Raw genomic sequence first — 25,736 nt, forward strand, 5'->3', positions numbered from 1 at the left:
AGAGCATATTTTAAAATGTGTCTGTAGCTTTTTGACTTTCATTTAATCATTCCTTGTTCTGTAAAAAATTATCATTGTATTGTGTATGAATTGTCTAATCAATTAGCTGACCTCAGATAATCCAGACACTTTTGTTACTGAGTAACCCTTCTGTTTAGTGCTGTGTTCAAGGTTTCTCCCTGAAATGGAAAAGAAATAGAGGGATGCTTCAAATGAGAAACAGGATCAATGTACTGTGTAAGTTTTATTTGTGACTACAGAGTAGCTTTAGTAAACTGGCCCAGAGACACAAGGATCATGCAGGATATAACACCTAGAATAACTATCCTTTAGTTCACAGTAGAAAACTGTCATAGACGAGGGTAGTTTAGGCCAGTGTTTCCTGAAGGGTGAAGCATGCTTTTCTAGAGAAGCTAGCATATAAAGTAAGGTAAAAGGTAAAGTAATGAATTTTGGTATAATACACCCTAGGCAGTGCTTTTGGAGCTCACAAAGGGTGGTGAAGAGTTGCTGGTAGCCCAAGAGAAGAGTCAAGGAGACAGATGAGGTGACAGCAGGTAGAGAGAGGGAGGTCAGTGTGAAGAAAAATTGAAGACAGACCAGCATTGTACCATGATCTGAGTATTGCTGAGAGGAACAGAGGATCATGTGAAATCTCATGGTTCATACAGGAAGAACCATATGAGCCACACTGATGATGACTGTAGTGCTACCAATTCTGGTATTGACAAAATTCCTGTCTTTAAAGTAACTTACAAGTCCAAAATAACATTTTTGATATGGAGCTAGAGGTTGTTTATTAAACCACAGCCAGGTAAGATTTTTAATTTTTCTATCACAGCTATTTGTGAGGTAAAAGATAGCTTGGAGTCCAAGTTGTGATACTTGAGGTTTTCCCTTACAGGTAGTATTGACTTCAGTGTGAAAGACTCGTATTGCTACTTTCACATCTTAATAGCACTTAAAATAATGGAAACAATTCATTATTTTTTAAATTTCAGTTTACTAACAGTGATTTACCAGTAGTTTCCAAATGTAATCTAAGTACTCTAGTTATGTTAAGGAAACAACTTGAATATATTGTGCACACTACTAACTATTCAATGTAAAAACTATTTTCAGTAAGGACAAAACATAAACTGCTATTGGTGAAGCTAAACTAAATTGACTTTCACTGTAGGAATAGATAAACCACCCTTCTCATCATCCATCTGGAATGTTCATTTAAACATTAATCTTAATAAATAAATATGGGGGAATATAACTTGGGACCCTCAAATCAGACAAGTGTTTTTTCTAGGCCAATATTCTTTCTCCAGGAGTGTCCACCTCCAGACTAAGAAGGTACATGAGTCATCAAAAGAATGAGTCCATAAAGAGGGAATGTCCTTCATAATTTCAGACAAAATGGGTTTAAATCTTGAGGAATACACTTTTCTTTGTAACTAGCTTTTTACAAACTACCCTGCGATCACCTAAAGACAAACAAGACATGTTTGTTTTGTCTGGGAGGTTTTTACTGAGGGGCAGAAGGAAGGAGTGGAATTAATTGAATTCTGAAGGTCAGCTGCCAGCAGTCAAATAGTAAAATCTGTACTATAACATAAAAAATAGTAAAATTGCTGTCTGGGATGGGTCCAAACATGGTCTCTGAATGTGTAAATGTTAAATAATATGTATGGTACCCTATTTTAAAATATATTATACAAAGATTTGCTGTACACTTAAAAAAACGTTTCAAGAAACCCTATAAATTAAATGAAAATCTTTTCAGCATATTTGTTTAGCAAGATGTGTATTTAACTTCCCAGAAATTGAGACTTACACAAAATATAAAGCCAGAATCTCTTGTGATATATACACTTATTTTTAAAAGCCTTCGAGACTGTATGGTTTATAGACACCTCATGGTAGTCTGTACATCTACCCTGTATGTATAGCCTACATTAGTGAGTAGTACACAGAAGCATGAATGGCTCTGTAGTGTGAAAAAACATGCTGAGGGCATGCTATCTACACTACACGTTTCAGAGTCACTGAGTTTGAGGTTTTACACTTTGGACTAGCTCTAGTCTGTTCTCAGAAGCCCATTAGTGGCTGGAGTTTGCTACATTGATTTCACCCGACAGTAAATGAGTTCATATTCTTGAGAAGCTTCTCCAGGATGCAAACTGGAGAAAAAGCAAGTGGGGTAGTTGGACATGTGCTTCAAAAGCACATTTCTGGTCCAAGCCTAAGCACAAATGCAGATGTGTCCTTACTGTCCTCTTAGGAGAAGTGCCAGTCTATGCAGTTCCTTGTTTTTGCCCAGTCACCATGTTGGTTACTAATATATTTGGGAAGAATGAAACTTGGTCCTTCTACTTGTTTCCTCTGGGTAGGAAGGCTGACTCCTCTCACTGAGAACTAAGCAAGGTTCAAAACAGTTCTAGAGAAGGGACCAGCCATTCAGAATCACTGGCATGGTATTTGGCCATAACAAGTGTTTATCAATACACAATTTACCTGTATGATTCCTTCTTTTTTTATGGCATTATGCTATTTTTATGGCACCTAGGCTTAATTCAAGGAAGAAGTCCTTTCTGTGTAAGTCTCCCATACTCAAGGTTACTTGATATATTAAGAAATAAGTAGTACTTGAAGTGAATCATCTTGAAGTGAATGTATTTTCGCTCAAAAGTACAAAAGCAATTATTTGCTCTGTCATTTATATGTAAGGTGTTCCATTTAAACTTTTCAGAACAATGCGCTGCACAGTTAGCCAGTTAAACAAATGTTAAACTCTCAATGTAGAATCACTTCATCTATTTACCAGGGAAATACTATTTAAAGTTATGTGTTGCCAGCACAAGAAACTAATTCAAGTTAAGTGTCTGTGTCCAAATGTGAGTATTTCAGGATACATTGATTCTCTCTGAGATGATAGAGATATAATTACTTATGGTCGGGTCTGTTCAGTCTGTTCAGTAACATATATATATATATTCTGCATATTTAAAAGTATGTTTTGACTGGGATGACATCTGTATACTGTGGGTGGATTTTGCCTTGGTCAGTAATTCTGCTGATAGGGACACATTTTTTGTTTTATAGCAAGCAATGGGGAAGTTACAGTGAGGTGTAGAATTCAGTCGTGGAATAAGGCAGCGAGTCTACTTGGTCCTTAGGATTTTCCTAAGACATTTTTGTTATAATTATGTTTATCATGCAGTTGTAATAAGCAGTAGCTCTGCATATCTAAGGGTGCTTTAGAAACATTTTGAGTATCGTAAATTTTCTTGTCTCTTATACTTTGGGGAAGATGCCTTTTAAAAACCAAAAAAACCAACCCCAAAACTCACACTTCTGGAGTACATTTCTGGCTAGATAAGAAGTGCCAGTGCTCTACAAACTTTATTTTCAGAATTAGTCCATCAAGGTGAATGGAGATCCATATCTTAAAAGATTGTTCCTGATAAAATAGGTCACAGAAGTATTCATCAGGCAGGTTTGAGTGAAATCAATGCAAGTTGTTGATAGGAAAAAGAATGCTATAAGCCAAAATGATGTTATCAGTCTATATAGCAGATAAAGTTGTTTACTGTTACAGCCAAGTCTACAAAGAGGTTTTTTTGGTCTTCTAAATGCAGTATCTGACATAAGGTACAAGTGCCACACTGTCGAGTGTTTTCATTTTACTAATTTCTGCTGTTGCTGTTTTGCTGGAGTGTGTTGGATTTTTCATTCTGGTCTGTGACAAGTGTAGCCCACAAAGAGTCTGCTGGGCATGAATAAATTGAGCATTGGCCAACTCTTTGCAGAAATATTTATGTGCAGTGATGCAATGCATGCAAACACTGAGGACACCAGCTACTTTTTATATTCAGTTTCTTTGCAACAAAGTGAGTATTTCACTTAACCATGGCTTTGTCTATCAGCTAGACTGTCTGGGGAAGAAAGTTGAAACAGTTTGTTCATACCTGAACAAACTCTTAACTGCAGTTGGAGCCAAGCAGCTATGTAACATGGAGGTAGTTATTTGTTTTCAGATGCCAGGGAACGATGGCAGAGAAGAAGTGAAAGGTTCTTGTTTCTTCATTTAATGTATGAGATGGGCTTCTCCAGTGCTTTTAAAAGGCTAAGAGGGCATCTGATAAAAAGAATTCTCCCAATAGAACTACAGATGTCTCTGGATGATACCAATCCCTAATACAGCAGTAACTTCAGATACTCTAGGAGGTTTGCAGCATGCAGCGTGACTGCATGGCTATTTGTCTTTTTAAGTATCTTTTTTTTCACTGCCATAACTTTCATTGAGATTACCAAGATTGCGTGAGACAGATATAGCATCCTGCACTGCATTGAGCACAAGATGTAATTGCATTAGGATTACACTGGTTGAATAAATGTCATAAAATTCGTGAGTAATGCCATAGTGTTATTTTCACTTTCCAAGGCTCTTAAGAACCAGGCTGAAAAATTATTACTGTCTTTAGCAGTTGCTGTTACTTCCTTGTGCTTCTCCTCCTTCCATAATAGTTAGTGTGTGTTGTTAATGGGATTATTTTTGTGTGTATAGTACTAAAATTTTATGGTACTAAGATGGTGCTGGCACCTAAAGCAAGTCAGTCATATTGTCATCATGGGAGAATCTCAGATATTTATTTCATATAAAAAACAGGTTTTATGTATTGATTTCCTTTCTGGTGGTTCCTTTAAGTATGGTATTTTAAGAATAGGATACCTCCAGTGAGTTTCAGTAACGTAGACTACTGATGTGTCAGCTGGTAATATCCAGGCTTTACATGGAGCAGTGATACACTGAAATATCAGAACTGTTTGTGAGTGAATATAGAATGGCTGGTAAAGGGGCCTAGAGTTTAGGCTCTAAAACTACCTTAATTTCTGCAAATAGTTTTAAAACATAAAGTTTTATTTTCCTAAAAACACACTGACATCAACTGTGTGCTCCCTTTAATATCAGGGCATCCAGTAGCTACTCTGTTTTTTTCTTTTTAATGTGATGTTCATTCTCTCTCAGGAAAGTATGGATTTCAATAGTATGAAGCAGTTACATTTTAACCCAAAGAACAGTCACTTGACAGATACTGGAATGTTAATATTGAAAGCATGGAGGTCCAGTTTTAAGCCCACTGAAACGGTGGGTAGGCGTAAAAATAAGCAAATCTCCTAACTTTGGTGGCTAGTGGTAGATGAACTGTGATGATTTATAGAGCATCTTGTCAATAAAATGTATTAAATTTAAAAAAAACCCAACAACCCTATGTGTGCTGTTCCAGTGACAGCACTGAGAAAGTGTACCATATTACATGTAGAAGAGTGGCTGTCCCATCTTTTCTTCTGTTCATTTTTGGGTTTAGGCTGGTACAGTTTTTCAGAATTTGATGATTTTTTTTTTCCCATCAGATTTTCTTTGAATATGTACCAGATAGCACAGAATATAACCTTTCACGTGGTATAGCACAATTAGAGGCAGAAGACCTATTTTGTCTATTTGCAGGCCATTTCATTCCTGCATTCTAAGTCATGATTTCCTATGCTTTGGGTTAATTACTCTGTAAATTGGAACCTGTGTTGCTATTAATGCACTGTTACAATTTACTTCTTAATAACATAACACTTTTTGCTTCATTTATCAGTAAAACTTGTCAGCCGAGTCATTTTTAACTGTTGCATCCATCACTGGATATTCTGTGCACTACTTATGTAACACTATTGAATTACCAAGCCAGACAGATTTTTGACTACCAGACTAATTCTTATGATCTAACCCTACCAGAGGTATGAAGTTTAGCCTTTTTACTAAAGCTGTATTGTGTCTTTATGACTTTTGGGAACAATGAATGCACACAAGAGCACAATTTCCTCTCTTTCTGTACCCAAGCTAAACGTGTTATCTCACTGGTGCATGTTTTTAAAAATGTCCCTGCAGTGATATAGAGAGATGAAAAATGGTTCCTGTCTCTAAAAGAATTGCTCGTGTTCTCTGAATACTGGCTCTATCACTACTGTTGGTTTCCTTGGTACAGGAATTACCTTGATGCCTTTGACAAACCATAATGGAAAATGGGCACAACTGCCGCTTTTTAGGATAGACGGAAAAGTTTTTAACAAGCAAATCACAGCAGGATTTCCTTATAAGAGAGTTCAAAACCAATGCAGATACAATGCAGATGGTTTATGTTCCTCTTCTGTGTGTATGAAGTTTCTCAAATGAAAAGTCAAGCTCAGTTTCGTAGTGTGCTCATAATACAAGTACGTGTGTTAGCTCTTGCACCATATTGACTTTCCTGAGTGTGCATTAGGTTACAGTGATATTAATTAAACACACTCCTGTATATTAACCTGAAATGTGAAAAATGTTATTTGTGGTGAATTTGCATTTTCAAACTGTTAAGCTTTGAAGGACAAGTAATAAAAACATTGAAAGGTTGCAGCTGATGGAGATGGTTCGTAGTTATAGCTCTCCAGTTATTCAGCATGAGGATTAAATTGTAGTGACGACCTTCATCCTCCCTGAAATCTGTTAGTATAGACAAAAACTATCCCTGAATGTTTGCAGGGTAGAACCCAAACTGGTGTTGTTTTTTGTTCCCCGCCCCCCTCTGTTTTTATTTTAACTAATAATTCCAGTATTACATAAATGTGAACCCTTGCAGGATTTAAAATAGTCCACATATTTTTCTCACAATATAAGGGATTGTTCTGCATCAGGAAACTTAATGCTTGAGTACATGTATTTGTATTAATACAGCCTGAAGGCTGTCTCTGTTAAATGCTTTGCAGTTTTTGTGAAAAGGGGCATCTGTTCTCCCTTTACTTCACCTTCTTGCCTTGTCATACATGTACATTTTTTAAAATTTCTTAAAATGAATAAATATTCCTTCAGTGAACAGTTTAGTTGGAATTACTTTTGTATTCTGAGTATTTATTTTCAGTACAGCTGTTAATTAATTCATGCTAACTTGAATAGTTGTTTTCATTTTTAACAACTCTCAACCATTGATAAATCTGGTGGAAAACCTTAAATTATATTATGAATTTTGTCAGAGTATAATTCCAGATATCAGTGACTACTGTCAAATTTTGGATGAGTTGGTATGTGCATTTCTCTTAAATAGTAACTGTCAGAAGGACTTTAGAAAATTACTCATTTTCAACAGTACCATTTATACCAGTAAACTACGAATGTTGTGGTTGTAGAAAGCAGAGTAAACTGTGTATTTAAGAGCTACCTTAATAGCTACCTGGCAAGTCTGCTTTGCCAGCTGCTTAAGTGTCACAGATGCAGAAGCACTGTAAATCTCTAGTGAGGGAACCACAGCAGCTCCCAAGCTCCCACCACTTCAGTTCTTCATTCCTTCTCTACCTACCAGCTATCCAGCTGGGCCACCAAGTAGCTAGAGAGATATAACTGTATGTTATACACCCCAATATTAATAAAATATGAAAAAATATTTCATCCTGGATTTTATTGTATAAATATCTAAGTATAGATATAAATAAATCTAAATATATAAATATAAAAATATATCTAAACAGAGACACTTGCTGACATGGAAGTCAGTGTTACCTAAGAAGAGCCCTTGTATTTTAATACAGCATGATGATGACTGTTCCCCTTTTGGTAGAGCTCTGACATGATTCTGAAGCAGTAGGACTGAGTTAGAAGCTATGTCTTCATTGGAAGGTAGATTCCATGGAGGTGAGTAGTTGTTACCCAAAAATACAAATACAGAGGTTGTCTGGCATTGGTTTCAAATCTTAATTTAGAAAACTAGCTCAAGCTTTTACAGTTGTGGTTAATTCTGATTATTTTCATTCGTAATATTCCTGTACTTTCATTTTGGAGGTATGTTTCCTATATTGCTGTAGAACTGCCCTGTCCGTTTCTCAAAGGGCAGATTGCTGGTAGGATTGTGAAGGGGCCAATCTGCTTTCACTCAGGAGTGACCTGAGGCAGAAGTGAGCCCATTATTCTTCCATACATGAGATAGAGAGGACTCTTTCTTTCAAACAAAAATTGCTTTCCTTGTCCGCTTCCCATTTGCTCTTTGTCTTTTTTTAAGATGAGGGTGGCGAAAATCAGGAATTTTAAAAAGTTATAACAGAAAAATTAATTTAATCTTGGTTCTTTATCTGTGGTGGTTTATTTCAATCTATTTTGTACATTGTGTTGTAAAACACTGAATGAATTTCAATGCCCTTACCACACTTTGTGGTAGACACTACCTGGATAGGGTTCATTTTGTGTATGATTGATTCCCTCTAGGCTTGGACAGCATCTCCCTACCTTTAGAGAGCCTCCCCCTCCAAGACAGATAGTCTGGTTAGAATGGCTTCCGTATGAACTTTTGTGTTTAAAAAGTACACAGACCAGAGGTTATACTGAGAAGTCAATGATTAAACTGCAATAGTAGGGTGCTTCCCAAAAGACGGACATTGCTCCTCTTAATAAATTTTTTTAATGCCCTTCACAAACCCAGAAACATAAGATAAAAATAAATCTGGTACATATTCTAATATTGGGAACCTGTGAATGAGTCTGACAGAGAACTTTCAGTATGGAGGACTTGCTGCATCCATGAAAATACCATCTGCTGTAATGTCCTCTGCAGTCCAGTAGCCAGTTCCTATTCAAAGATGCACAACCACCTATCTCCCCTTCTCCATAGCATTGTGTCCATAGCACTTGGAGTTACGGTTCCTGGTAGTGTTTGTTACCAGTGTAGTTCTCAAAGTCAAGGACTGCTCTGTGTGATACAAAGGAGGTACCAGAAATAAAAAAAATTATGAAAATGGGATAAAAAGATAAAACAGCCTACTACAATCGAAACCAAGTGCATACCTCAGAACACGAATTCTTGAATAACTATTAAAATCGCCATATGTATTAACGTCATTAGATAAGATTCTGATCATCACCGTCCACTATTTTCTCATACAATCAGAGTGTTTTGCTTTCAAAAAGATAGTATTCTGTAGCTGTCCACCAAGAAACCTAATGTCTCTAGTCTTCCCTTTGAACAGCTGTTTTCAAATGTTTCTCACTATCACTTGGTTCTGAAAGTCTTTGTCCAGAGAAGGGCAACAGAGCTGGTGCAGGGTCTGGAGCACAGGTCGTACGAGGAGCGGCTGAGGGAACTGGGAGGGTTTAGTCTGGAGAAGAGGAGGCTGAGGGGAGACCTCATCGCCCTCTACAGCTACCTGAAAGGAGGTTGCAGAGAGCTGGGGGTGAGTCTCTTTAACCAAGTAACAAGCGATAGGACAAGAGGGAATGGCCTCAAGTTGCACCAGGGAAGGTTTAGACTGGATATCAGGAAGCATTTCTTTACAGAAGGGGTTGTTAGGCGTTGGCATGGGCTGCCCAGGTCAGTGGTGGAGTCCCCATCCCTGGAGGTGTTTAAGAGTCAGATCGACGTAGCGCTTAGGGATATGGTGTAGTTGGGAACTGTCAGTGTGAGGTTAATGGTTGGACGATTTTCAAGGTCTTTTCCAACCTAGACGATTCTGTGAAGTCATCACCTTGCTGAGCAGGTTCCAAGTGCCCAGAACCAAATCTGTGCATGCAACTGTTGTTACAGGCAGTGCAGGCCAGAAACTTCAACTCTGGCGCAACTGATGTCTGCTGCCATTAAAATATTACTGCTTTACTGTTTGTCTTCAACTGTTTTAGCACACCTATTAGAACATCTGAAAATGTATATAAAAATCCTGGTTTAGAATATCTGATACTGAAAAAAAAAATCACAAATACTGAAGCAGACCTTTTGAAAATATTTATGTACTACTAGGTCTGCTTTTCAGTGAGTTGCTGAAATTTCTCGATATTCACTTTACCTTAGTTCTGATTTTTTCAATTACCTACTTTTGCCATTCACGGATTGAATTTTACTGTAAATCTCCTTTTAAATGTTCATTCTTCCATTGTTGTAATTAATTACTTGGCAAAACCTAAAACTCTGCATGAGAAATTAAGTTTTATTCCCTATTGTTTAAACAACCTTGATGTGTTCCCTGGAAGCATGTGTGCCCTTTAAAACACTGGGATTACAAAACATATTTCAGCTAATTGGAAAGAGGATGTAATTACAATTAAACTAATTTTTCCTGTAATCTTATCCAAAGACTGAACTCTTCTTAATTCCCTTCTTTGTTTCCCTGATGGGCACAACATAACAGACTGATTCCCTTGCATAATTTTGAGTGCTGGGCTCTCTGTATCTGTGGCACAGCAGTGTTATCTCTGAGGGACCTACTATGTAGAGCTTCCACTGCTGTCAGTGTCACTGCAAAGGAACATGTGAATTGATTATTTTCTCTTTTTTTCTTCATAATGACACACCCTAAGATATATCTGCTCAAGAAATTAATAAGTATTCAGGCAGTATCTGCTGTTAAAAGAATAGCTTTGAGGTAGAGAACGCTCTTTTGCAGACAAGGATCATGCATTTCTACCACTGGAATGAAAATTTGCTCTAAGAAGGGCTTTATGTTTTTTGCTACGTGAACTGATGTGATAATGTCTGCATGTTCTTTTTCAAGCAGACATGCTATTGCTTTGTCTGGACCCTAAGCTGACCAAAAGCTTTGCAAGTGGAATTAGTGCTGTCCTGGGCTAATAAACCCTGTCTCACAGGCATATATATTCCTGTGGTTTCAAGTCAGGCTTAGTGTGAGAGCAGAGCAACCTCAGGGTTGCCTGTCAGCCTTTTGTAGACATACCCTGAATCTGATCTTTACTCTTGCCCGGATTGGTGCAGCAGCAGTTCAGTGACAGGCACTGTAGTATACTTACCATTGACAGGGCCATAGATGGTCATTTGTGTTATGCTGTTGGCTGGGCACATCGCCATGTGACTTGGCAATAAAAATAAAATAGTCCTAAGACAAGACACTCTGACTTGCTTTCAGGGCATGTTGGGTAAACATAGGAGTGTTGGAAACAGCTACGTTCCTTCTATCTTCAACACACCATTTCCAGTACTAAGTTTCCTCCATTTTTTTTTCTAACAGTGTGTCTGTAATAAATTATAAAAATATTGGTGGTGATTATGATGGAAAATAACATAAGTATTATTTTATAAATAATTTAGAGATATTGGACAGTAGGCTTGCAAATAGTCAGACTAAAGATACAGAATGAGCTGAAAGTAGTAATCTTACAGGACTTTCTCTTTCCAGTCAAAGGTAATCTGAAGTATTTCTATCAGCCAAGAAAGTCAGATGATGATGGGAACTCAAACTGTGTTGCTTTAGCCTATTTAGGGAAAGGAGGCTTTTATATAATTTAGCAAAGATTGAAGAATAAGGTTCATCCCGTGTCCTATGGAGTGAAAATTGAACATTATTGAATAGAGTCTCTATTATCAAAAATTTAAAAAAAAAAAAAAATTTACAAGTGAACAGCAACATTTTGATGTTCTTGTTGCTGATTTAATTAAAAAGGAAAATGTAATCTCTTTTTAAGTACTGAAATATGTATTGTTGGTGAGATGACTGGTGTCATCACTGAACCATCTTTATGACAAAAAAGAAAAAAGCAACTATTAAATGTAAATAACTGATTTCTCAGTTTTCTGTCCTAAACAAGCTTGCTCCCCTTTTCTTATCTAAACAGTCTCCTTTGGCCTGAGATCATAAGCAGAATTATTGTCAGAAAACATTTTCTGGGAAATGTGGATGGTTGGAATATCAAAATTAATCTTAGAGTGGAAAATATGATGATATTACCATTTCTAATTTTGTCGCTACCAACAAAAGTATATTGTTGTGCCAGAATCATCATCATATGCCATGCATTAAGCAGACAGCTTCTAAAATTTCTGCTTAAATAACCTAAATTATATATAAACAATGACACACTTGTATATAATAAAGTATATATTAAATATACAGAAAAGGTATATGTGCATATGCTGAAACTTTGTGGACATCTGGAGTATTGCGATAAAGTTATGATTTCCATCTGGAACATGACAATTTTTAAGCAAGTCAGTCTGATATATTTTAAGATGATAGACCACACAGTTAATTTTGATCTCAGTGTCATTCAAACACTGTATTGTGGACCAAAAAAAAAGAAGCCAGTGCATGGTATGGTTTGCTTCACTGCTGAACGTTTTGCATGGTTGTTTTTTTAAATTTTTTACTTCATTAACAGTTTTGAGTCCTCCTGCATGTTAGTTTTTCAGTCTTTATTGTCCTGCTAGTGAATATCTGCTGCATTTTTAAAATAAATTCTCATTTCTGTTTGATAGTACTGCAATTAGCAGTTTCTCAGACATGTATTCAGTATCTACTAAGTTGCATCTCAGGACCTACAGTTAAGAATAAAGCCTGGAGAAAAAAGTGGGACTAAAGACATGGAGAAGCTCGGTTCACTGTTTTCTTAGAAAATGTTTCTTGGAAGTCTTTGCTCATCTACAGATACATGGATGGTTCTAACACAGAAGTTGGTCCCTTGTCTCCAAGTACCTCACTGAAAGTATGACAGTAATTAGGTCTGTCTGATCAGCCCACAGCAGCTGCGGCAGAAAGCAAAGCTGAAGTACTCACTGGATAAATATTTGAGGGTTATTATTGAAACAGGGCTACTGAACAAAATAAGAAAGAAGTGAAAGGAAACCTTGTTAAGAACTTCAGCATTTTTACCAATACTTAGATTATCTGGATTGCTCCTTTAAAATATCCTAAGTGTCATCAACTTGTCTTACAGTTTACCTTTTTTAAGAATTGAAGGTTCTGTTAAGTTCTATTATGCATACACTTTTTTCCTCCTTCTTGAGCTCAAAAAACGGACTTTTGTAGCAATGTTTTAGCTCTGAAGAAAGGGCATTATTCTAATACTTTGAACATTCCCTGCCTTCTGATTTTCCTAGACCATAGATCAGTGAAACTTTTTCCTCCTCCCCAACCAGCACTGCATGTCTGATCATCTTTTTGTCTATTTTTCCTTCCTACAGGGACCCTATAAAAATACAGCAGCTGCAGCACCAAATTCGTCTGGAGCAAGAAAGTGGACAGTGGTATCGTCACCAACAGCAACCTGATCATCATCAGCATCCTCCCTCTTCTCCTTCCTTTCCTCCTCCCCCCTCTTTCCAGGAGCTTGAGTCCAGCCAGTCTGTCACCTCTCCTGTGCCAATGAGTATTCTTAACTCACACACTTCCCCAACCATGCAGTCTTCCAGCTCCTTCAACTATGCTCGGCCTAAGCAGTTCATTGCTGCTCAGAACATCAGCCCTGCTTCAGGTTATGTGACTCCATCTTCAGGATCATCTACATCCAGCCTTCCTTCTCCTATGTCTCCAACTGGTTCTCAGAAACAGTTTGGGAGAGTGCCTGTTCCCCCTTTTTCTCAGCAGTTTGCTCCAGAAGGGGAGTACGCCTGGTCTCCTTCTTCTCCATCCCCTCCACCCCCACCGCCACCTGTCTTTAGTCCAACTGCAACATATCCCGTGTGTGATTCCTTTCCACTTCCACCTCCTCCACCTCCTCCTCTTCCTTCACTTTCTTCACCTTCCCACAGCCTGTCTCCAACTCCCAGATTTCCTAATTCCGGCCAGTCTCCAGCAGCTTTTCTCAGCTCAATGCTGCCATCCCAACCACCACCCATTTCTGTCAACGCATTAGGCCTCCCAAAAGGAGTGACCCCTCCGTAAGTATCAGCTAATGAGCTCCTTGAGTTTGACTGTACTGGAGATTATTGTACTTGCTTCATTATACTTTTCTAGGGTCCTTTGCTGTTATCTGCTACCTGAGAGGGAGAAATGTGTGAATTATTTGCAAATGCTTCTGTGCTAGAGATGGGATATAGTTTTCTAACCCTCACAGAAGTGAGATTCTGGAAGAGTCCTACAGTAGGAACACAAAAGAGAAGCTAAAGCTTTAAAATGGGAGTTGATGAAAATATGAAAGCAGCAGCAAAAGGCTCTGCATGCCCAGGGTGGTGAAATGAGATCAAAGAAAACCCTTCTTGTGACCCAGTTCTTTTAAAGTCAATGATATTCAATGATATTTGAAGACTATGTTCCTATTATGTCTGCAGGTAGAGAAAAATCAAGAGAGCATTGTTCAGAAGTCTCTGTAGCTTTGTGATACTTAAAAGTATAAGGTATTAAAGTATATATCTGACAACAAAGTGGTCATAGTGATATATTGACTTTTGGCTAGAGTTTTTGTTCCAAGGAAGTTTGGAAAAGGGTTTAGGAGGGGATTTAGAAAAGCAGTGTATAAAAACAAACAGAATCCCTCCCCCTAACAACTCCACATACTTGTTTTCCCCTTTTGTCTTCTCTGAAGGCCAGAATAGTATTTTGGAGCATGTCAGCTCCCATCATAGATCAGTTTGTCTTTCCACTGGCACTAGACTCTCATTCCATCCTTAGAGAACAAAGAGACATGCTGAAGAACAAAAATGAGAATAGCTGTTTCCAAGGCTTATTTATAACTTTTGTCTAGAAGTTTGTCTAAACATATCTACAGTATCTAGGTGACTTGCTCAGCTAAATACTGTTGCGGTAGGAACTTCTGTTATTTCAGTCCAAGATACAAAAAGGAAGAGAAGGAAGAAAGCAGACATATCAAAGTAATAAATCAGGTATATGCTTTAAAAAGCATTTCTTTATCTTGATTTCTGTCATATGGCTCATTATAGAGTCTGGCCATAAAATAGATTTAGAAGAAAAATTAATAAATAGTACAGTTTGCCCTTGCACTCATAATAGTTGTGATTTTTCTGTCTTACTGTGTCCTTTGCACTGCCTGAGGTTCTCTACTGATACTGACTGATGAAAGTTGTGTGATAAATTTACTGACAGCTTGACAGGTAAGCATAGCCCACAAAAGCCTGCAATTACCCCTGATTTTCCAGGAAAGGCTCTAATAAGGTATATGTAGTTTTGGATAGGAGCTGAATTCTCTCCCAGGTTCCCTTCTGTAAGCTGTGAGGGTGACAGCAGCAGCTTGAGCCTCTAGTGTGTCCCTCTTTCCCTGTTATGCTGTGCTCATGCACATGTGTTCTTACTTGAGGCATTTGCTGTGTTTTAATTCATTCTCTTTGATCTTTGGATAGAGACAACTCTGCAAGGATGCTTCCCCTCTCCTCATGCCCCTCACTTCCCCAAGCCCAGCAGCCAGTCTGGGTGTGCACATGATGGTGTGTCTGTTCCCCCAGGACAAGGCAGCAGCCTCAGGCTGTGAGCTGAGGATGAGGTGGTTGGCTGTTTGGCCTTCGTTCCCTCAGGAAATGTAGTCCAGATGGGAGCTGGATCATGTTAACCATACTGAAACTATGTGTGTATAATTTAAATATATATATATATATATATATATACACACAAGGAGCATTTGTCATCTGCATTAACACATTAAAACATGGTAAAAGATGTACTGCGTGGTGCAAAAACCCCCAAATCTATTGTTATGTATCTTTGATGCCAACTTTTCCCTTTTCATTTTACTGTGTAGGTTACTAATGTCTGGTGTGTCTTGCTGGGTAAATCATTCTGTTTCCCACCATTCTCATACCACTCCTGAGCAATTCTCCTCGCCTCCCTTCCCTCCACTGCTTTTAGTCTCTTCTGTGATTTGTGCTATAGTCTCAGTTCCTTTTTTTTCCCCCACATTTTCACTTCTTGCTGCTTTTCCCTTGTCTTCTGCTCCATCCTCACAAATCCTCTTTTCTTGAATACATTTGTCTTCCTGAGACATTGTAGGTTTTGAGCCACTCACATTTCATCACCATGGTCTGTAGTCTCACCATGTACTCCATGATCTCCAAGATCCATTGATTGAAAAGGATGATACAGTTTCCTGACAGTGTGCTGTACAGACTGGGTGCAAAGAATTAATTGAAGCAGTCACAGTTTTGCTTCAGCTCAGCAACTAAAATGCTGGTCAAGGCATTTAGCTGTCTCTGCTTATTGATCAGACATATAGCGGTGATACTGAGAGGAGGATAGTGGGTTGCTGAAAGTAAGCTAGGCAGAGCTTGAAATACTTTTCCTGGAAAGGACGTACATTTTTTACTAGAGACTCCAAATACAGTGTTTGAAGTGATCGTATTTCCTATTTAGACAATAACTTTATGATTCATTATTATTATATTTTACCATCAGTCGAAGTAGACTTGGACTTGTCATTGGATTTAGCTACCTCAAAAGTTTCATATCAAGTGCCTTTAACAGATAAAATGCTTGTAAAAGACAGTCTTCCCGTCTGCTTTCAGTGTTTTCATGGCTCCTTTCTCTTGCCTTGTCTTTCTTGTGTGTGTATTTCAGGGTTGGTAATTCACTGTTCGTATTTCGATTATATGGTCTTTTTACAGTGGTTGTTTACTCTCTTCTCTCCCAGGCATGGGTAATGTGACACCGATAGCCAACTATCTGAAAGAAAACAATAAATACTTAGTCTTGTCAGAGTCTCATGTAATTACCAGAAAATATTGTTTGGCAGAGTACGAAATTCTACAGACTATTTTTATAAGTTATGTATCTTGATATACTCCAGAAATTATTGAATAATTGTTTAAATTTTCATACATTTGAATTATTTTTTTTCATTACTTGATCTTAGTACAATCACTGATCTGTTCCTCAGAATCAGTACTTAGTATCATTCTTATTTTCTTAAATTGCTTCTGTGATAGGAGGAGAATAAGGTAAAGTAATAAACATTGCAGGTGGAGGTAATTCTTTTTGGAGATGGTCAAAGGCATCAGTGAATTTTTCTGTAAAGTGGAGGACACAGTAGTTGTATACAGACCAACAGAGAGTCTTCATTTCTCTTCATGGAGTCAGACCTTCCCTCCACCAGCTTTCCTCAGACATTTCCTTTCCAGTGTATGTATCATCCTTTTTCTACTTAAAAGAGAAATTGATCCAAGGAGGTGTTGTATGTCTTGTTATATAAGAGGTGAGACACACCACTTCTAACTCCCTTCCATCCCTGTGCTCTGTCTGTAAGCCCATGAGCAGTAAATATCAGGCTAATATTTCAGCTAAGGGTTGACATATTCCTTGGTTTTGGACCCTGAGACTCTGGAAGTGACAGGATTATCTAAACCAGCTTGATCAAATGAATGTTCTTTCCAGTTGATAGATTTTGAAACATTGCACTAGGGTTTTTTTGTTTGTTTGGGGTGGGGGTTTTTTGTTTGTTTTTTACCAGTACATTACAGCCTTGTCCAAATCATGGGAATAGCTTGTGAATTTACTACATTTTATTTGGACATCTGAAACATAGAAAGCAGCTTTTTGTCATTAGTACCTACTAATTCATCTTTTAAGTATTAAGCATTTATTTGCAACAGTTGTATGGTAAATGTTTCATCTTTCCCCTAAGCTCTAGAAACTTTGTAATGACCAGCATTTTCAAGCTGTGACTGTGGTGGTGGTAGCTGAACAAGCTTTGGGAATTTTTTCTTCTTTTTTTTTTTTTTTTTTTGTTATTAATAGGGCAGATTTGATAAATTCATGGCTTGTCAGAGCACAGTGTTGTTATACAAGAGAGAAGTGCTGGCGGAACTGCATAGCTAATTAAGTACTTAAGGGAATTATGAACACTTGTCAGTTATTTCTGAGGTAAAACTTGGCTGGAGTAAGGTGGTTGGATACTATTCTTAAAAATCTCAGGTCTTCACCCAAAGAAAACTCCAGGGTGGGTGGGTGTGTGTTGGACTCAGGTTAGCTTTTGGTTACAGAAGACTTGCAGGGAGCAGAGTTAATGTGGCAGAAACAGAACTGAGGGAGTTTTGTTCACAGTTAAATCTGTAGAAGCTAGAAACTGGTCTTCACTGCTCATAGAAAAAGCAAATTATATCTGTATGAAAAGAAATAAGTATACTTACAAATTCTAGGTAAGCACATACATTGGTAAACTTACATGAGCATTTGTGAAAGCAAAATTAGTCCCATAAGTAGAATTTAGTGGCTATTTGGTGAATATTTAAATAACAAGAATACAAATCCTGATACAAAAAGATGTGGAGTGAACCAACCTGGAGAAATGGAATCTCTTTCTAAGTATAAAAATCATATAGATATATATATATATATATATATATATATAAAATTTTGAAAGCAACTTTTAAAATTATATTGCTTTCTTAAAGAAGACTCTTTTCCGTAAAGTAGACTTTTTGTTAAAGTATATACCTTCAGTAATATTACCTTAGTCGCAAACAGAAAAAAATCTGACCGTACAGAATTGGTGAAAGAACATGACTCTAGATCTACTGCTTTCTGGAAAAGAATGGAAAATGGAAAACATTGTTTTGAAGAAAAGATTGTCTAAAGTATCTTGTAAAATGTAATTAAATAAGCTGCTTTTATCACTCTACATAATAAATTTAACTGCTCTTTCAATGACCTCTAGAGCCATAAATCCAAATCTTAAAGGAAATTCTGTGGGAATCATGAGAATATTGACATCAGAGAGATTAGCAATTTTTTCCCCTTTGAATCAGAGCTGCTGGCTTGTTCTTGCAGTTGTGTACTGTGACTTGTCCACTGAATTCTGTCTCGAATAGCACTGAAGCCAGTATTTTAATAATCTTTGTGTTCCTTGAGTCAGTTAGCAATGATGATGACCACTGAGGAAAAGTTACACTTCTCCATCTTTTTATCTTGCAGCTTTCAGTAGTCTCCCAGTACAAATACCAGCTTTCATTTTAGAGTAAACTGTATTGCTGTCCTATGTAGACTAGATATTTACTTTTCCCATTTCTGTACGTTATGTCTGTCACAACTGTAAAAAATAGAGGTTACATTCAGTATGATTGATGTGAAAATAATTATACATAGGAGGAAGTACCTTGATTAGGAATTCCAACATCAAACTAAGGAGAAAGGTCAGGTTGTTTTCTTGCTTCTGAGGGAGCTTATTTCATCTCTGTATGCTACCTATTCAGTCACACCTGGAGTTATCCCTGGATCTCAGGAAAATATATATGAAGACAAGTATTTCTGTAACTGGAAAAATTCCAGCAAATATTAGGGTTTGCATTCATTCACAACCACCTGTTTTCTTAAGCTATTGTTCCTGTCCATTAGACCATCTTTGTTTAAAGTTCCTTGATTTATCATGTTGTACTTCCTTTTCCCATAGCTTGGATGCTATTTGTGACTATTAGAACAACACCTGAGTGTTTTACCTGTGGTATCAGATCATTTCTTGTTTGTTGTGCTAAGAAACGGCTCATATTGGGAACTTTGGTTTTGCACCTTTTTATTATGTATGTGCATCAGCTTTTTTGAAATATGATGAATGCGTGTTTGTTGCATTTGAACTTTGAAATCCAGGTTGTGCTCCAGATCTAATCAATTACAGTCACTCAAAAGTAGAGATCAAGGATTTAACAAGGAGCCACACAGACCGTAGCCAAAATAACTCACCTACTGTATCCTGACAATCATTGCGTCTGGAAGTCTTCATTTTCAAGATGCTTTTATCCAGTTCTTTGTCTAAATGGTATTTGCAGATGCTTAAGAATGTTGTAAGATGACAAGTGAACTTAACTAAGAGAATTAGTGCGTATATTGCATCAGAAATAGCGTGGCCAGAAGGGACAGAGAAGTGATCTTACCCCTGTACTCGGCACTGGGGAGGCCGCCCCTCGATTCCTGTGTTCAGTTTTGGGCCCCTCACTACAAAAAGGCCATTGAATGACTCGAGCGTGTCCAGAGAAGGGCAACGGAGCTGGTGCAGGGTCTGGAGCACAGGTCGTACGAGGAGAGGCTGAGGGAACTGGGGGTGTTTAGTCTGGAGAAGAGGAGGCTGAGGGGAGACCTCATCGCCCTCTACAGCTCCCTGAAAGGAGGGTGCAGAGAGCTGAGGATGAGCCTCTTTAACCCAGTAACGAGCGATAGGATAAGAAGGAATGGCCTCAAGTTGTACCAGGGAGGGTTTAGAATGGATATTAGGAAGTATTTCTTTACAGAAGGGGTTGTTAGGTGTTGGAATGGGCTGCCCAGGGAGGTGGTGGAGTCCCCATCCCTGGAGGTGTTTAAGAGTCGGGTTGACATAGCGCTGAGGGATATGGTGTAGTTGGGAACTGTCAGTGTGAGGTTAATGGTTGGACTAGATGATCTTCAAGGTCTTTTCCAACCTTGATGATTCTGTGATTCTGTATACCTCTCTGTTGAAGGAGAGAGGCTGTTTGCAGCATTGCTTTGCAGCTTTTTTTTGGTCTGCACATTTTTTTTTCAGAGGACTTAATTTTATAACCTCCTTATATTAAGCAGATCTGAATGCCACAGAAATGTGTGTGAATGTAAAAGCCAGGTACAGTAATTGATAGTTTTGGAGACCTTAACCAGTAAAATTTCATCAACTGGAGTAAAGGTTAATAGTTTGGCTATATTACCTTTTCTCAGTCCAGTGTAGGTTTTTCTTCCTGTGATTCTGGCAGTTACCTGTTTTCAAGGTTTCAGGACTATGAGGATTGTGCCAGCCATCTTTTTCTACATTCAGGAGCAGTCAGTGCTTTATTGATTTTTTTTGTGACCATCAGTTCTAGCATAATGCTGGTAGCAATCAAAAATGTGAATAAGATTACTGGTTACAAAATAGGTACTAGTTTTAAAAATTTATATCCAAATATGTGGGCATCTTTGGAAAAGCAAATGACACTTACGTATCTATGGTAACCAGTACAGCATGAGGCAGAGGGATAACTTGCTTAGATGGGGAAGGAACTGAACAGGAGAATGAAAAAGTAGTAGTTCTTCTATTAATGAGTAAAAATGCATGTTTAAAGATAAGTCTTAGAAAAATAAATTTTACCTGGTAGGCATGCAGTTTGTAGGTGAGTTGTTCTCTGTTATCCTTAAGAAGGATCAGACTTGCTCAGAAATATATATTATTCATGTCAGTCTCAATCCTATCCAATGATGAGGCATGATTTATTTACTTTTTTTAAACTACAGTTTCATAACCTTTTCTTGGGTGGTAGAAATAATTGAACTTTCATTACCTTTGTTTCATTTAGTGCAAGTCATCCTTAGTCACATCTGTGCCTCAGGCATTTCCTTAACTCAGGCACATGTAACATCACATTACTGAACAGACCTGGCTCCTGGTCTCCATAGTGTGTATGACAAGATCAGACTAAAACGATTTTAATATGCAGCTGCAGCTTCAAGGTTTGTGACCTGTTAACAATGCTTGTAGTAACTTTGTTCTTACAGTAAGTGAAAAATGTGTTAAGTGGGCAGGAAATAGCTGTATTTTTGGAAGACTTTAGTTTTAAAGAAAAAATCAAGTTACTGTTCATTACCTCAGTACCAGAGAATTGATTTGCATTTCTGTGAAACTGAGCCATATTGGCTGCAAACAGGAATTTGTTCTTGGAAGGATAACAACAGCCAGCCTGTTGCCCTTGTTTACACTGTAAAAGGTACATAGGAAAAGAGGGAATTGCATCCAGCGGGCACTCTGTGTAATTAAAACAATAAAAGTATTGCCGGTTTGGCCTTCTTTCTAAACAAATGTTAGGGCAAATATTCAAAACTAAGGAGAGCCAAGCCGAGGTTGCAAAAGGGTTTGCTGTCAAAAATCTCTGTGTGAATGAAGACTGAGTTTTGGCAATTTCGTTGCGCCCTTTCTGACCAAAAGTATTCAGACTTGGGTGCTTTTATCTATATCTGTATTCAGACCTTCAGTGACTTAAGTGACGCATGTTTCAGAGGTGCTTAAAATCTATGCGATTGTAGCCTGATTCTCAAAGGCTGATAGATTCTTTGCACGTTTGTGGTGATGGTTGTGTGCTCGAGACTAATGGTGTGAATATCTTGAAACATGCCTTCTCCAGCTATCTCCTGCTACCTTAAGTCACAATATACTCTGAAAATTGTATCAGGCAAAGAATGAACATACAAATACATAAATGAATGGGCAGAGTGTTTTGTTTGATATTATCCTTGAGAAAAGATGAAAAGAAAGCGGATGAGTCACTAAGTACACGAATCTCAGGAACTTAATGCGTCCAGATAAGGGCATGTAAGAATGGTGAAAAATATTTGCAAAAGCAACTGAAGAAAGTTTGCCTGCCAGGTTGTCTTGACATGAAAACAGTCTCTCAAGCTGAATGATACTGTGCTTCAGAGGGTAGATTTACCAAAGACCTTCTATTTGTTGCCATTGCATTGTAGCCATTTTGAAATTCATCTCAAGGATGTATGCCTTAAGAGCTAAATTGGTGGGGATATGTATGTATGTATATATATGGACATATTTTAAAGTGTATATATGTAGAGAAATAAATAGTCTAAAGAGGAGGTGGAAATAGAGCATCTGCGAGAAGAATTACCTTTCCTTGTGCACCTTTTCTTTTTTTGCCCCAATTTAAAATAGTCCTGAAATAGAGGTTTTCTAAAGGCATTTGAAGAAGTTTTAACTGATACTCACTCATTTTTATAGTTATGTTTTTAAACCAACTACTTCCTTGCTTAAATACTTATTTGTAAATGTAAGTAAAGAGAAGAGAATTTATTTTTCAGGCAAGTTGATTTGACCAGGTCATGGATGACACTTCCACACCCACTGTGCAAAGCTCATGATATTCTGGCACATAACCAGAGATCTGGAGGGTTGTCAGGGAATCTGCCTCTCCTGTTAAAAGCTACCAGGGATCCTTAAGCCATTGCTGAAATATTTGCATACCTTGTTCTTAAATAAAATTCCTTAGCTTCCCTACATGACTTGTTCCAGTGTTGGAGGGTGGAGAGAGTTCTGCACTGATTTTTGTCTAGACCTTTGAAAGACCTCATTGACCTCTTCCAGTTTGATAGAAAAAAAAAACTCCTTGCTATTCTTAGAACAGCTTCTTCAGACAGTTAAGCAGCCATATAATAGAAGTTTCAGCAAGACTCTGTTTCCTTGATTTACTAGGGAACATACTGCAGCTCCTGAGGGCTTGCTCAGAAGACATAAACTGAAATGTAGCAAAGCTACTTCTTTTTGCCTATCTGCATGCCCTTCAGCCTGACAGGGAGAAATGTGAGATTTGATATGATTCAATTTTTGTTTCCTTATTATCCCACATTGTTTTGAAATGTGCTGTAATTTTCTTATGTTTAGTATGGACGTTGAACTTACTGAACTGTAATTCTCTTGGTACTCCTTCCCCTTTTAAAAATGGGTGTGTTTGCTTAGGGGTTTTTGTTTTTGGAGATAGTGATAATGCTTCAGAAAATTGTTTCACCTGTTACTTGAACTCCACTCCAGAGCACTTAGCCGATCCCCTTCTTTTTTGTGCACTGTTGGGACTTTCTTGGGTAAACTGTACATTTTACCTTTACAGCCTATTGAGTGCCAAGCATAAGCAGGCCTTTTTCTGCTAAGACTCTGTTTTTATCATTCAAGTATGAAGTTTGAAAGAATGTGAAATGAAAACTGTATCTCTTAATGTATCACTTGAAATTTTCAAGGTAGGATGCATGTCTCCCTTAAAAGCTGGTACAGGGCTTCCTCAAGGTGAAGCCAAATTTGAAATTTACTGCCTTGAAGTTGGCTGGATTTTGTGTGTGTGTGTGTTCTTAGCTAAAAAATTACAAAATTTGGTTCCATGACAAGTGCAGGACTGGGTGGGGTAAGAGGCTGGAAGGTGAAGGGAAAGAATATGAGGAGAGAGATGCCACCTTTCCAACTAGCTTCCAGCAGTTGGTCCAGCTTTCCTGAGGGACATTACCTTGTGATCCCCTCTTCCCACCTTCTCCTGTCCAGTTTTCCTTCCGTATTTTCCTTTACATTTACTATCCCCAAATTTCTTGAGTTGTTGAAGCATCTCTTTCTTGAAGAGACCTCATCCCTTCCTCAGCATTCTCTCGTCTCCCTGTAGATGGGATAGTTTTCCCGATTTCTTTCCCAAAACAGAGTGGAGACTGTCTTTGTTACTTGTGACTGAGAAGATCCCCAGCCAAATGCTGAGGGAATTATTCTGCTTGTTGACTGAGAAGATCTCCAGCTAACGGCTGAATATTTCTAGGGTGGGGGATGTTGTTCTCTGGCTCTTTGCGACACTAGGCAAATGTCTGCTCTTCTTCTGCTGTGATTTAATGTGAAAATGTGTTCTTTTAACAAGAACTTATCCATTTTCCCATTTTAAATTTACTTTCAGTAACAGAATATGAAATGTTTTAGGAATTTAGACAGAAATGCTTCCAATTATTGTCTTCTCCATCTATTCACTTAATTCTTTTTTGGCTTTTGAAAGCATATGCATATTGTTTCATTTTAACTAAGACTAAAAATTACCATTGAAAACACTTGCTGAAGAATGAAGTTTCTCTAACCACGTTATAGAAACATAGTACCAAACAATATCTGAGAAAATTTATTTCCATATGATTCTTGTTTGACGTTTTGGTGCTGGCAATTAAATTATTAAGTTGTGTATTAGAAAAAAGTTTACTCCTTAGATGCTAGTCTGATTTTTTTCCATCTCTGTCATCTGTAAGTTTGTCAATTTATCTGATTCAATTCCATATTTTGCGTGTCATTTCCGTGTAATGGGCTGAGCCCTAGTTAGTCGATGACGTTAAAAAAAAAAACCCGACTCAACAAACTAGTATTGAATCAATATTGGGGTTTTAAACAATAGTGTGTGACTTCACTGGAGAAATGGGGTTTGCTACAAGTTTTAAATACCGATGGCAGTGTTGATTTCTTCACCACTGTGTAAGAACAGTTGATCTCCAGTAGAAACCACCATTGTTGAGCATTTCCAGCATTAGAGCCATCGTAACATTACTGAAAAGTGATAAATATTAGCGCAGACTGAAAAAAAAAAAAAATTCCTCTGCAATTGCAGAAAATGGGAGTCAGACATCCTGAAAGTGCAATCATAACTTGTAGACTGGTATGAGGAATAGCTTAGCCCTGTGAATGCTAACTGCTGAATGGTTGCTATTCCACTGTGAAACCCTGCTGCTGAAAACGGCCTTGCGGGGATGATTTTTCTTTTTGCCAGTCTAACCTAGACTCTATGAATGGCTCTTCTTTCAGAAACAACATTTACATGTTGCCTTCTGGGTGTGTGTTCACAGAGATACGAAGAATAAACATGAAGTTATGCATTGTGTATTGCAAAGCTGTAACAAGGAATTAGTTAATAAATAATGTAGGAAATTAATAATTAACTGCCTTACATCTTTCTGATCTTTATCCATCTGGTACTTTATAGGAACCTGGCTAATCTTCCATCCCCACTTATCTAGTCATACTTTCTCTTTCATGTTTCCTTTCACTGCTTTATTGCCATTGCTCATCAGTTTCCTCTTTGAGTGTACGGTGTTTATAGCCACCACTACACAATCCTGAGCCCTGTTTTAACTAATGCATGAATAAAGCACAGTTTCAGCTTTGTCCTTAAACTAACCATTTAAATAGTGAAGTGAGTTAGAAGGGACAGAATAGTAAGAAAGATGTTAAACCTCTAATTTCAAAGACACAGTGTTGTTCTCTTCACTAATAGCAGTGATTCCAGATAAATTTCTAAATACCATTGATTTCAGGAAAGCTCATGAATTTTCCTGTACTGTTTTGCAGGGGATTTCCCAAGAAAACAGGCAGAACTGCTAGGATAGCATCAGATGAAGAGATTCAAGGGTCAAAAGATGCTGTAATTCAGGATCTGGAAAGAAAACTTCGCTTCAAGGAAGACCTTTTGAACAATGGGCAACCGGTACAAAAACATAAAATACCCTGGGGAATGGGAGTGGGCATCAAGGGT

General features: G+C 37.8%; 1 protein-coding gene across 6 annotated transcripts in view; it reads left to right on the top strand.

Moving 5' to 3' along the window:
• Positions 1-25,736, top strand: part of PALLD (palladin, cytoskeletal associated protein) — a 199,605-nt gene that overhangs the window by 148,755 nt on the left and 25,114 nt on the right. For all 6 annotated transcript variants that reach the window (XM_074905731.1, XM_074905732.1, XM_074905733.1 and 3 more), the window contains 2 exons: positions 12,966-13,661; positions 25,553-25,688. In XM_074905731.1, coding sequence (XP_074761832.1) covers positions 12,966-13,661; positions 25,553-25,688 — 832 coding nt within the window. The remainder of the gene's footprint in view (positions 1-12,965; positions 13,662-25,552; positions 25,689-25,736) is intronic.

Source organism: Athene noctua, chromosome 4 (assembly GCF_965140245.1).
Source record: "Athene noctua chromosome 4, bAthNoc1.hap1.1, whole genome shotgun sequence".
NCBI classification, from domain to species: Eukaryota; Metazoa; Chordata; class Aves; order Strigiformes; family Strigidae; genus Athene; species Athene noctua.